We start from the raw sequence: 13388 nt of genomic DNA, 5'->3' as shown, positions 1-13388 counted from the left end.
CAGGAAGAGAGCTTCCATCTGCTGGTGTTCTCCCCAAATACCTACAACAGCCAGAGCTGGGCCAAGCTGAAGCCAGGAGCCTGAAACTCAATCTGGGTCTTCCATGTGGGTGGCAGGGACCCAAGTATTTGAGCCATCACCTGTTGCTTCCTAGGGCATGCATTAGAAGGGAACTGGAATCTGGAGCAGAGCTGGGACTCTAACTCATGCATGTTGACATGGTTTGCTGATGTCCTGGCAGCAGCTTAATTACTGTGTCAAATGACTGCCCTGATGCAGAAATCTTTGAAATCCATGCACTGTTTTTTCATAATATGCATTTTGTCATGAACTTTTTGATGATCCCTCCTATAGTTTGTGAGTATTTTTCAAAGTAATTGCTGCTTGCTCTTGTTAGTCCTAGTTCTTAATCCACGATTTAGAGATCAGGATGAAAAGCAAATTTGGGGGCAAATTGCTGTAAAAAAAAAGAAAGAAACTTTGCCTTTAGAAATGCGGTGAAATGCTGGAGATTTGCTGTTAAAATGAACACAAAAGTTTTAAACAATCCTTTGATTACTTCATCTTCCCTATTCCCTCCTCCCCACTTGAAAAATAAATACCTTGAATGCCCAGAACTCCAGAAAGGAAGCAGGGCCAAGCCATCCGAAGAATTTTTAAATTTCTGGATCTTTGTCTTCCTAAGTGCTGAGCCTTTTTTTGCATGCTGGGTTTATACATTTATCAACTACTTTTAAAAATTAAATCATTTCTGTTTACAAAGCAGCCACCTCCTTTCAATTGTTGAAATCCTGCCCAGATCTGTGGTTTCTTGAAATCCTTGTGCTGTGGCCTCTGAGGGGGCCCAACTCTAGTTCAGAGCCGAGCTGGTTATGCAAGAGAAACCATCTGGTGTTTGCAGCCACTCCAGCACTCATAAGCTCACGCTCAGAGAACCCAGGAAAGGCGCAGTGTCTGTGGGCAGCAGAGGTTCTGTGGTGAGAGGAAACTGGGTTCAACGAGGTCGTTGGCAACTGCTCGGGTGAGAGTGTGTGTGTGGGTTTGCACACGAATGGGCCAGCGATGTAGAGTGTGTGTGCACATGTGTATGTGGCAGGGGGGAATGAGGGCTCCCAGCCCTCCAGGTGACAAGGGTGCTAGGTGCTGTGTCAGCTGGGAGGACCCAACTTTTACTTCCCCCTTGCATCCCCAATAGCTGTCGCTGGGAGGACTGTGACTTTCCTCACTGGCCTTTGTGTGTATGCCAAGTCCCCTTTTCAGCAGAGCACTGATCCTCTTTGGAAGGAAGGAGCAGGATGAAGGGAGGGAGGGAAGGAGCAGGGAGGCCAGTCAGAGCTTCCAGGAGACACGTGATTCTATTGTCTGTGGGTGACTTGTGCTTCCTGGTTAATGTGTCAGTGGGGAGCAGTCCAGCTGCTGTGCAGTGGAAGGACCTGGAGAGTAAGCTGCTCACCTGATTGCTGCTTTTATTATTATGGGTTTTACTGTTACTATTGTGTATTTTTGCTTCCTCTGATATTCCATCCCATTTTCTCCCTCTCCTGTCCCTGAGTCCCCGCTTTTCAAAGGGACCTGTCTCCTGTGTTAATAGTGTCCTGTTTGTTGTGCTAGACGGGTGGTGGAGCCCAGATGGTGTTCCTTCACTGCAGGCCTTTCTCTATTTCTGCAACTGCCCAGGCTCTTGCTTGATTGCAAATCTATCTGCCAGTGACAAGATTGCCTTGGTTGTCCTAACATCTCAGTGCATTGATATCCACTTCCTTTTCCAGGCTGGGGAACTGCTGGGCAGCTGCCTTGTCTCTGCTTATCTTTGTCCTAGGTTTTTCTGACCCTGGAGACCTCCTTTCTGGTCTCCTCCTTCCTGAGGCCGGTGGGAGGGAAAGGCTGTGTGCTGTGGGGGCATGGAGATGCCTCCCAGCCTCCAGGCAGGAGGGAAGCCTGAGGCCGAGTCTGAGTCTGTTTGAGAGAGAAGCCTGGCTTGCCTGATGGGCCCCAGGGGAACTGTGGGGAGAAAGCCCAGTTCAGAACTGGGTGTTTTTAACCGAGAACAACTTGCAGGTCTTGGGTGTCAAAATCCTGGGACAAAAGATGAAGATAAATATAGTGACTTTGTCTTCTAAATTTTGAGAGCTGGCTTGAACAACATGGAATTTTAGCTCCTCTCTTTTGTTGAAGAGATACAGAAGTTCCCAGCAAATCCTAGGACATTTTATTTTCCTTCTAGGGATATATAGACATTTTAATAGCTTTTAATCTTAGAGGAAAGAGAGTACATTGTCCATGTTTAGCTGTGAGGATACTGAAGATCCATGGCATAGACAATGGGAACTCTTCAACAAATCAGTTTATGAACAGCTCCCAGGCTTTTGATGAGTGCTTTGAGTTCTTGGAGATAAAGATTAGGTAAGGAGGCAACTTTCCAATGGTAATCATGAGTACCATATAAATTCCTCTGTGCCCAAGTAGTTTGTATCAGTATTCAGTAATTATTTATAGTGACACATGTATGAAATTTAAATAATGTGGGTATATCAGAGTCATAGAATGAGTTGAAGGACATGAATTCAGAGTTTGTGAAGTTTTGAGGGCTCTTGTTAACATCTAGGTTATTGCATATCCATGAGCAAGTGTTTGGAGTGATCTTATAGATGTAGAATGTCCTTACAGTGGGGCTGTCTTGTAGGGGTAAGTAAATGGAAAATAACAGTAACTGGAGTGTATGTGGGAGGCATGTGCTTTAGTGTCTGGATTTCCAGTTAAAAGTTAATTGCTCCTTGTCATTTGTCCCAGTTCTTCCATGAACTTTATGTAATTTAATGCAAAGATTAAATGGCTATCCCACAAGTAAAATCACTAATAAGGTCAACCTGTCTCACTGGGAGGTGGATAGGAGACTGTAATTCTTCTTCAGTTAAAAAATGAGAAGATCCCAGTATTTTTGCAATTCATTTGCAATCTCAGGAATAAAACAGGCTCATGCAGATTAAGTAATTTGAGTAAGGTTAAATAGCTGGTAGGCAGCAGGAACAGTCTCCAAACTTTCTCTGTTAGGATCCAAATCCCATGCTCTTAGCCATCTGTCTTCCCTGGATTGTGAAATATCAACTGGTAGGACAAGTGTCCATGGGACATGGGGAGCATATGAGGTTAGTTGGGCATGGGATGGAGGTGAGCAAGCTTTTTGTCTTCAGTGTACACTGACAGATTTTCTTCCTGATGGTGGTGATGGAGGAAGTAATCCATCTGCCTACTCTGATTGTTTCTCTTAATGGCTAGTAGTCATTAGGTAAGAATTATTTGTACCTAGGTATTAGTAGTCTGTATCTAATAATTAGGGACAAAAATGAGAGAGCCACATTAAACAATATAACCAAAGTGCTCTTCCTGGAACTTTCTCGGAGCAATAGGCCGGGAATCTAAACATCAATGCACAGAAATCAGTGTATTATGGCAGGGGAAAGAGCCAGAAAATGGGAATTGGGAAAGAAGTATTCTAGCCTGGTGTTACTACTAATATACTCCTAATATTTGGCAGTTAACTTCCTCTCACTAGGCCTCAGTTTCCCCTTCTATCTGATGACAAGGCTGGACCAAATCAGTTCTTCATGATCCTTCTGGTACTTAGATTTTTTCATTTAGTACATCAAAAATAGTGTCATGAAATTGCCTGTAACTTCCTCTCAGTCTTGATATTGTTATTGTTGGTGGGCATTATTCAATTTTTCATAACTGGAATTCATGATTATTTGTTGTCTCTAATATAATAAGTACCTATATATCCTTGTAACTTTTTTGATGAATTATCACAAGAAGTTACAGAGAGCAAGATGAGACCTTTTTGGGGGACATCTGTTTGTTGTTTCCTTCTGGGCAAGTGAAACCTGTTTGCTGAATTTGAATCTTTATATGTACTGGATCACATTCATAATGTCAGGAAAGGTTTAGTTTAAAATAGTGACATGACATGAAATTTGCCATGTGGAAGAATCATTTAAAATGTGTAGACTTGAGCAACGAGAACATAGCTGTACATCGCTTAGATTTTCAAAGTGCCTGGAGATCGTCTGTCTTGAGATCACACTTCTGTCTGTCCAGCAGAGTCATGGTAGGATTGTAAAAGTCTTTGCAGAGAACCGATAGTCTAATGCTGCCTGCTCCTCATTTTGCAGGTGTTCAGAGGCACCAGAAGGCATCTCATGTCACTTTCTTGTGCCTTTCTCCCTAAGTGACTTAGGAGAAAACTTCACCTGAGCCTGCCCTTCTTGTTTTACAGGCCAACACAGGACATCTCATTGCCATTGTCAGCCAGAAACTCTCAGCCACATAGCCCTACATCTTCCCTGACGTCTGGGGGTTCCTTGCCTTTGCTGCAGTCTCCACCAACCACTAGATTGTCTCCTGCTCAACACTCCTTGGTCCCAAACCAAGGAGACCACTCAGCTCACCTGCCTAGGCCACAACAGCATTTCCTTCCTAATCAGGCTCACCAAGGGGATCATTACCGTCTTCCCCAGCCTGGCCTGAGTCAGCAGCAGCAACAGCAGCAGCAATCACACCATCACCACCATCACCAGCAGCAGCAACAGCAACAGCCACAGCCAGGAGATACCTATTCAGCTATGCCTCGTGCTCAGCAGTCTGCTTCTTACCAGCCCATGCCAGCAGACCCTTTTGCTATTGTTTCCAGAGCCCAGCAGATGGTGGAGATCCTCTCTGATGAGAACCGCAACTTGCGGCAAGAGTTGGAAGGATGCTATGAGAAGGTGGCAAGACTACAGAAGGTGAGGATTCTCTTTGGGAATGTTAGCATCTCCTTTAAATCTTATTCACTGGATTTGTTTAATATCCATATAAAAGTCTCTGCCTGTAGATGCCTGCATTACTTACGGGCAAGTCTTCAGGATTCTTATATCTGCAGGTTAAATATGGGTCAAACTTTGGAAAAAGCCTCCTGCCTATCTGTCTAGAAGAAAGAACATTTTACATTTATGAAATGAGGAAAAATTCATATCATTTTCCCAGGCAACACAGCCCAAAGGAAAATTTAATTCATTGTTCTAGACTTTTAAAAGAACGGGATACTTCTTCCTAGGATCAAGAATACTGATGATGTCTATGAAGGTGGGGGGCTTGCCAGCATTTTCAGCCTTTTTGTTTTGATTATAGTTCCCAAAATATAAATTTGAATCTTAAATATAAAACCATGTTTCCTAGAACAATCTCACCAGTTGAAATTAGAGACTGTGCTGCCTTGTTCTGGAAAAAGCTTGCTTTTCTTTCTTTCTTTCTTTCTTTCTTTCTTTCTTTCTTTCTTTCTTTCTTTCTTTCTTTCTTTCTTTCTTCCTTCCTTCCTTCCTTCCTTCCTTCCTTCCTTCCTTCCTTCCTTCCTTCCTTCCTTCCTTCCTTTCTTTCTTTCTCTTTCTTTCTTTCTCTCTCTCTCTCTTTCTTTCTTTCTTTCTTTCTTTCTTTCTTTCTTTCTTTCTTTCTTTCTAGATTTATTTATTTGAAAGTTAGAGTTACACAGAGAGAAGGAGAGCGGAAAAATATATATAGAGAGAGGTCTTCCATCCGCTGATTCACTCCCCAGTTGGCCACAATAGCCGGAGATGTGCCGATCTGAAGCCAGGAGCCAGAGGCTTCTTCTGGGTCTCACATGTGGGTGCAGAGGCCCAAGGACTTAAACCATTCTCTATTGAAAAGCTTGCTTTTCCTAGTGGCAGTTCTCATAGTAATTCCTTTTCAACACCCCTTTTTGCCCTGGTCCTACACTGCAGCTCAGAATCAACATCTGCTCTGTTTCTCTGGTGTATGTGGGGGGGGGGGGTGAGAGGGTTTTAGCACCACGGCTGGGTGACAGGTGACAGCCCTAGGCTGAGGAAACAGAAAAAGGGGTGTGTGTTCCCAGTTCACATTCTTCCCTGGGCCCCTCCTGTCTCCTGCAGCTGGGTGGGACTTTAGTTCTTGAGTGCCCCAAGCTAGGAACCTTAGCTCTTGGCTTCCAGTGGCTGTTGGTGAATAGGGTTATGATTTTGGCAGCCTCTTTTCAGCTTTTGTCATTGTGGAGCTCATGTAGTGCGACCATCCTACAATGTAGACTGTTCAGGGAAGTAAGGGTGAAGGTGGAGGGGGGAGGAGAGGCTGCCTTGTATTGTTCAACAACTCTGTCCTTAAGAGACACTAGGAGTGGAAATTTCTGGGTCCTAAAGAAGAGAGGTTATCCTAAGCTGTCCTTTTATGTAGTCAGAAAGTCCTCCCCCACCACCGCCCAGTTTTCCCAAATCTGCATGGGGGTTGGTGGGTGGTATGGATGAGAGCCGTTTCTCCCTGGCTTTGCCCTGATTTTAAATTTTTCTCATCCCCTCCCCACCATTACATTAACACAATATTATTTATATCCAGGCATCAAAAACCCTATGTGGATGATTAGATTAACCATCGACAGCCACACCCAAACTATGGAAAGTGGTCCTGGCACATCTTTGATACAATCACTGAAGGATGAGCCCACTTTCTAAAACTCTTTGCCAAAGGATCCATGATGTTTTTTTTCCCCCCAGGGGCAATGGGGGAGTAGGGAGCATAGTGACAAGGAAAAGGAGCAGCAATAGCTTTGTCATTGCTTCCTAGGATTGAGAAAATTGCTTTCAATAAGTGTAGTATGCACAGCTTGAGTGTTGGAGGTGGGTGGAGGGAGTCAAACCAATGTTAAAATAGAGTAAATGGACAAGTGGAGTAGAAGAGGAAAAGCAAAGTGGGAGGAAAAAGGTAGATTGCAGGTGGTACTGGAAAAATTAGAAGGTTGAGGTTCACCATGGGTATAAGTAGACAGAATAGTCTGGAAACCTGCTGCCATAGTCTATCAAGCCCTACCACCACCCAGACCAAGCCAGTGCTTATGTTCTGTGAGTTCTTTTCCTGGAAGGCCCTATTGACACATCTGACTCTTGCCTTTGGGAGAGTATGGTATTTTCACAGCAAGCTCAGGCAATATGGGTACAAGATCTGAAAATAAGGCCAGCGCTGTGGCTTAACAGGCTAATCCTCCGCCTTGCGGCGCCGGCACACCGGGTTCTAGTCCCAGTTGGGGTGCCGGATTCTATCCCGGTTGCCCCTCTTCCAGGCCAGCTCTCTGCTATGGCCCGGGAAGGCAGTGGAGGATGGCCCAAGTCCTTGGGCCCTGCACCTGCATGGGAGACCAGGAGAAGCACCTGGCTCCTGGCTTTGGATCAGCGAGATGCGCTGGCCGCAGCGGCCATTGGAGGGTGAACCAACGGCAAAAAGGAAGACATCTCTCTCTCTCTCTCTGTCTCTCTCTCTCTCACTTATTCACTCTGCCTGTCAAAAAAAATCTGAAAATATCAGTCCAAATGCCTTGAGTGAAGGGACTGCCCACCCCAGGTGTAGCCTATGGTGAGGAACTGGAAAACTTCGCTATGAATGCAGCCCAGAGTAAGCCAGCATTTCAAATAGACATGTTTATTTTCTCTACCCAGCACTTGAATTTCTTGCAAAAGCTTCATCAGGCACAGGCCTCGCTGATCTTGTCTCTAAATGCATTCACCAGTTTTCACCTTCTGTGCTGCTATCTTGGTGCCATCTGCAAAGAGAAAAACACTTTCAAGTCTGCTCTTTTCAGTGGTATAAGTCTCATTTGTTTGCAGGCAGTCTTGTCTCAGGCAGAATTTTGGAGAAGGGAGCAGGTTGAATCTGAGGTGTTTGGTAACCTTACCTTTTCCCCAGCATCCCACTGGGGGCCTGGTCTTTTTCCCCAAAAAGTACCCTGGGCTTTGTTCCAGAGGGTAGTGAAAAACTGAGAAGGAATGCAGCATGGTTTCAGGAGTCAAATTTAACTTGGAAATGCTTAATAGGCCATGGGGTTTATTTGTCTTATACAAATGATATGCAAATATCTCTCATTATTTTATGTGCAGTGGAGCTATACTGGTTACAGAAAACTCTCTATCTGATTTCTTGTTTTCTTCCTTATTCTGGCTGATTCAGGGCAAGACTCTTTCTCTTTGTTTTTTTTTTTTTTTTTTTTACATTTTTTTCATCTTATAAGATTTGTAGAGGTGTCATAAAATACAGCTCCATTCATGAATTTCTGTTAAGAAATCTGTACTGGTTTCCCACTGACTACAGGATAAAGTCCAAATGCTTGGCATTAAAACTTTTTTATTATCTGACTCCAGTCTCTTTGCAGCCATATCTTGTCAGGTTCCCTCTGTGTCCTCCGCTGTGTCCAGCCAAATTAGACTACTGGTCATTCTGAGAATGCATTTTGATCACTCAGAATAGAATATCCTTCCCCTCACCTCTGCTCATTGAAATCCGATCCAGTGTTCAGGATCTGACTCTAAATGGCACCTCCTCACAGAAATTGTTCTCCCCTCCCATCCCCCAAATCAGGAATAACTTCTTCCTTCTCTGTACTTGATAGCACTACTACCTTTTTTATTTTTTAGACTTCTGTATTTTGCCTGATGTTCTTTCACTTGATTTGACTGAAAGCTCCTTGAGGACAATAATGATCTTATTCATATTTATACACCCCACAGTGCTTTAGAGAGTTCTTGCAAATATTTGGGCCCATATTAAATGTTTGTTAAATGGAATTGAACTACAGCATTAGGGTCAAGCTTAGTGTTGTTAGGATTTATCTCTGCCATTTACTTGCTCTTGGGAAAGGTAATGTACCTTTTTTTCTCTGCCAAGATATTCCTGCCTAGGTAGAGAATAGGACAAATTGAAACAGACATGTGAAAACCCTTTGAATGGCCTGGAATAAAGTTATTTATGTACTATATACACCATTATTAATATTTTCCAAATAAAAATTTCAGTAAGAAATTCAAATTTCTTTATGAAATTTTGCTTTATCTTACCATCTTCTCTGAAGGCAGAAACTACTGTTATATTTTTTAACCTGGAAGACTTATAATGCCATGCATTAATTATTGATTTTTATGGTTGAACTTGGAAATCCTTCCTTGAAACTTTTCCTATCTGACTGTGTTATATTTGCCTTCTGGCCATCTGCAAGCCCTAGAACAAGCTGTAAGCAAGGCTTTGTTTATATATTTTCAGACCATCTTCCCCATCAGCTTCCTACCATCACTGCTATCTTCCCTTTTCTTATTCAGGTGGAGACCGAAATCCAGCGTGTCTCAGAAGCATATGAGAACCTGGTGAAGTCATCATCCAAAAGAGAGGCTCTGGAGAAAGCCATGAGAAATAAGCTGGAAGGCGAGATTCGAAGGATGCATGATTTCAACAGGGATCTGAGAGGTGAGGAGATCTGAGAGGTGAGGGAATCAAGGGATTTGTCTTTGTGCTTCCAAAACAGCTACAGGCTGGAAAGCCAGGGCTGAGGAGGATCCCACTAGGCTTTGGGGCTGTCCAGCCCACTGGATGGGTCAGTAAATTTCAGGCCATATGTCAGGCTAATTTTGGATGACTGCCATACTACCTGGCCTCAAGCTTCCTTAATCAAAGTGGGGGGGGGGGGGTATGCCTGATTGGCCTTCAGAGCTGTGAGCTGATGTGTTAATCAGTCAGGATTCCTCTTGGGACTTCTGGATCCACCTGATCTGCCCTCGTAATTAGTGCTGCCTCTTTTCCTTTTATATGATTGGTGAATGCATGTTTTTTTTTGGCTTTGCAAGCTTGAAATGGTAATGCCCTCTGTTATTTCTAGAACTCATTCTCTCTTACTTTTACTTTCACATGGCAACATTGGGGGTGGTGGAAAATGCTTTTTAAAGATTTATTTATTGGGGCCGGCGCTGTGACGTAGCAAATAAAGCTGCCGCCTGCAGTGCCAGCATCCCATATGGGCACTGGTTCGAGACCCGGCTGCTCCACTTCTGATCCAGCTTTCTGCTATGGCCTGGGAAAGCAGTAGAGGATGGCCCAAGTTCTTTGGCCCCTGCATCCATGTGGGAGATCTGGAAGAAGCCTCTGGCTCTTGGCTTCGGCTGTTGCAGGCAATTGGGGAGTGAACCAGTGGATGGAAAACCTCTCTCTCTCTCTCTCTCTCTCTCTCTCTCCCTCTTTCTCTCTGCCTCTCCTTCTCTCTCTGTGTAACTCTGACTTTCAAATAAAATAAATACATCTTTAAAAAAAGATGTATTTATTTACTTATTTGAGAGAGAGAGAGAGTGCACTTCCATTTGCTGGTTCACTTCCCAAATGTCCTCAACAGCCAGGGTGGGGTCTCCCACATGGGTTGCAGGGGCCCAAGTACTTGGGCCATAATCTGCTGCTTTCCCAGGGCCAGTATCAGGAAACTGGATCTGAAATGAAGCAGTTGAGACTCAAATTGACACCCATATGGGATGCCTGTGTCGCAGGTAGCAGCTTAACCTACTGCGTCACTGTGCCTGCCCCATGAGACTGACTCTGGGAGTCAGAAACTTAATCCAGCTTCCCCATCTGAGTGACAGGAACCTGTCACTGCCTCTTAGGATGTGCATTAATAGAAAGCTGAGATGGGAGTGGAGCTGAGACTCAAACCCAGGCACTGCAATGTGGGATGTGAGCATTTTTTTGTTTTTTGGACAGGCAGAGTGGACAGTGAGAGAGAGAGAGAGAGAGAGAGAGAGAAAGAGAAAGGTCTTCCTTTGCCGTTGGTTCACCCTCCAATGGCCGCCACGGCCGGCGTGCTGCGGCTGGTGCATCGTGCTGATTCAAAGGCAGGAGCCAGGTGCTTCTCCTGGTCTCCCATGCGGGTGCAGGGCCCAAGAACTTGGACCATCCTCCACTGCACTCCCGGGCCACAGCAGAGGGCTGGCCTGGAAGAGGGGCAACCGGGACAGAATCTGGTGCCCCGACCGGGACTAGAACCTGGTGTGCCGGCGCCGCAGGCAGAGGATTAGCCTATTGAGCCGAGGCACCGGCCGGGATATGAGCATTTTAACTACTAGGCCAAGTGCTCACCCCAGCATCTGTTTTTTTTTTTTTCCCTTTCACCTAGGTTTTGGCATTGAGGAGTGAAAGTGTTAAAAGTACTGACCTCCTCTTTCTCTGCCATGGGCTACTAGTGTCTTGAGATTCACATTTGCAAACCTATGTCTGTGTCACCCATTCTTGTTTAACAAGAAGAAATAGGCCTGTTTTGCCAAAGGTCAGAATTTAGAAGGCAAACAGCATGTGCTTGGAATTTTTTATCTGGGGCCCTGTTGATTGTCTCCAAATTCCACAGAGCGTCTAGAGACTGCCAACAAGCAACTTGCGGAGAAGGAGTATGAGGGGTCAGAGGATACCAGAAAAACTATCTCTCAGCTCTTCGCCAAAAGTAAGTCTGAAAGTTTCAGGTGCAGGTGTGGGTGGGAAAATGAATAGCCATGGCAGAGTGAATGTCACCTGGGGATTCCTTTTCCTGTTCAGGCATGAAATTGGAAGATTCTGTTCTTTTCCTCTTAGGCCAAGAAGGCTGCTTGCTGATCTATAATACATATTCAAGAAATGTTCATCTAGTGACATCAAATGGCTTCTTCTGTATTAAGCCAGAGAAGCCCAAGAAATCCTTGCTGTGGTCATGGCTAGCTGAAGAAAGGATGTTGGTGACCACGGGATCTCTTAATGGGGTTTTCTTCATAGAATCCAGGTGCTGGCTCTGGCAGTAATGAGATTAACGTGCCAGAATGACGACTGGTGTTTGGAATGCCTAGCAAGTAACTGGGGCTCTCTGAGTGAAACATCTAGTAGTAGTATAAGTATATGTATACATATATGTATATGTATGCATATATTTTTAAATAGCATTACACAGTGGCAGATTGCAAGGATAGCTCTAAGGGAGCCACTGCTATGGCCTGAACTAGTTGCATAGTTGGAGGGTGTGGGGCAGGGCAAGCTGTGTCTCCCTCTTAATTATTTGCTTTGTGTCGAAATTCTCCTGGGACAGCGGCAATGAATTAATCCTCTTCTTTATCAGTCTCTAATGGACTCCACCTAGCTAGACAATGCCCAATTCTTTCTAATTGACACAATAAAATCACCATTAAAAACTTCATAGTGGATTGAATCCATAAGGAGAATTAAACAGATAAACTCTCCTCCTCATTTCTGTAGATGCCCATAGTTGTTTATGCCACCTCCAGGCACCTCTGTGCAGCTCTGGTTGTAGTCATGCTTGGTGGGGACTTGTCAGTGTCTTCCATCTTTGCTAGGTCTCCAGATGACCCTTTCAAGTCATTCCATGCAGTTTCCAGTCAGCTTTTACAAGTTTGATTTTCACTTACAATATTTCCCTTTCTTCCTGGGTTGCTCTGTTGTGCTCTGGCTTCAGAATGGATTTTTTTCTCTCTTTTTTCCTGGAGCCTCCTGCTTCCTTTGTCAGTTATGTTTTAGAGCAAGGAATGTAGTTTTTCTGGTGTCCTCAGTGCCTGATGTGGATTGTTGTGAAATTGCTTTTGTGGTGGCAGTTACCCTGGAAGCTAGTTTGCTGCCAGAAAGAGGGTGGCAGTTTCCCAGAGAGAAACAAAACATATGACTCTTGCCCTGGAACTGATAGTTTGTGCTCCTCTCTGTAGAGGTGGCATTTCAGGTGACCTAGAAGCTTGGCTGGGGGGTCTATAAAATGTGGTAATGTAATAGAGCAGACTACATGAACATCAGGGCAAAAGACTATCAATAGGCTCTGGAACTAGGCAAGAAAGAGTATATGACTCTTGGCCCCTTTAATTTCTTTTCCCTGTGTGGTTGGAACTGTGGCAGGAGAAAAGAAAGCCCTCTTGAAAAGTCTCCCTGGGCCACTGCTTTTTATTTTAACCAATTGTGTGATCCTATACAAGTTAGTCAAGCTCTCCAAGTCTCCATTTTCTCATATGCAAAATGGAGAAGAGAATAATACCTTCCTTGGTATGGTTATTCTGAGGATTAAGTTAATGCAATGCCTGGTATGCAATAAATATTCAGTAAATGTTCATTTCTTTCCAAGATACACTTGAATAGATACCTAAAATCACAGTGGGAGCGAAGGCAAGACTGCCCTATTGAACTTTCTCCTACAAGCTTAAGGTTCTTCTCAAGAAGAAGAACCCTTGATCTTTAAATCTACATCAAACCTATTTGAGTTTCTGGTGTGATATATGTCCTACCTAGTTAAGAAGAGAAGGACCTAAAAAAGCATGAGACTTAACTACATATACTCATGGTCCCTTGTAGCTATAATATAATCTTAGGTTCAGAGATATAGACTTACTAATTTTGTCAGGTAAGTCTCAGCCTTCTCATTCTAAAAACAGAATCTGTATTCAAAATCTGTCACATCACAACGAAAAGCATGCTTTGAAGCTACAGATTTTCTCTCATTATTAATCAAGGTGATGATGATCATCTTCCTTATGTAGTAATTTCCTTTGGTATTTGTGCTTTATAATGCT

At 44.0% G+C, this 13388-nt stretch overlaps 1 protein-coding gene across 5 annotated transcripts in view; it reads left to right on the top strand.

Moving 5' to 3' along the window:
* The window catches only part of AMOT (angiomotin), a 73859-nt gene that overhangs the window by 25579 nt on the left and 34892 nt on the right, over positions 1 to 13388 (top strand). For all 5 annotated transcript variants that reach the window (XM_062183834.1, XM_062183833.1, XM_062183832.1 and 2 more), the window contains 3 exons: positions 4274 to 4781; positions 9144 to 9288; positions 11204 to 11296. In XM_062183834.1, the coding sequence (XP_062039818.1) occupies positions 4274 to 4781; positions 9144 to 9288; positions 11204 to 11296 (746 nt within the window). The remainder of the gene's footprint in view (positions 1 to 4273; positions 4782 to 9143; positions 9289 to 11203; positions 11297 to 13388) is intronic.

This window comes from Lepus europaeus, chromosome X, assembly GCF_033115175.1.
Source record: "Lepus europaeus isolate LE1 chromosome X, mLepTim1.pri, whole genome shotgun sequence".
NCBI classification, from domain to species: domain Eukaryota; kingdom Metazoa; phylum Chordata; class Mammalia; order Lagomorpha; family Leporidae; genus Lepus; species Lepus europaeus.
Note: the sequence above shows the minus strand (reverse complement) of the source record. Positions and strands in the feature narration are given on the sequence as shown.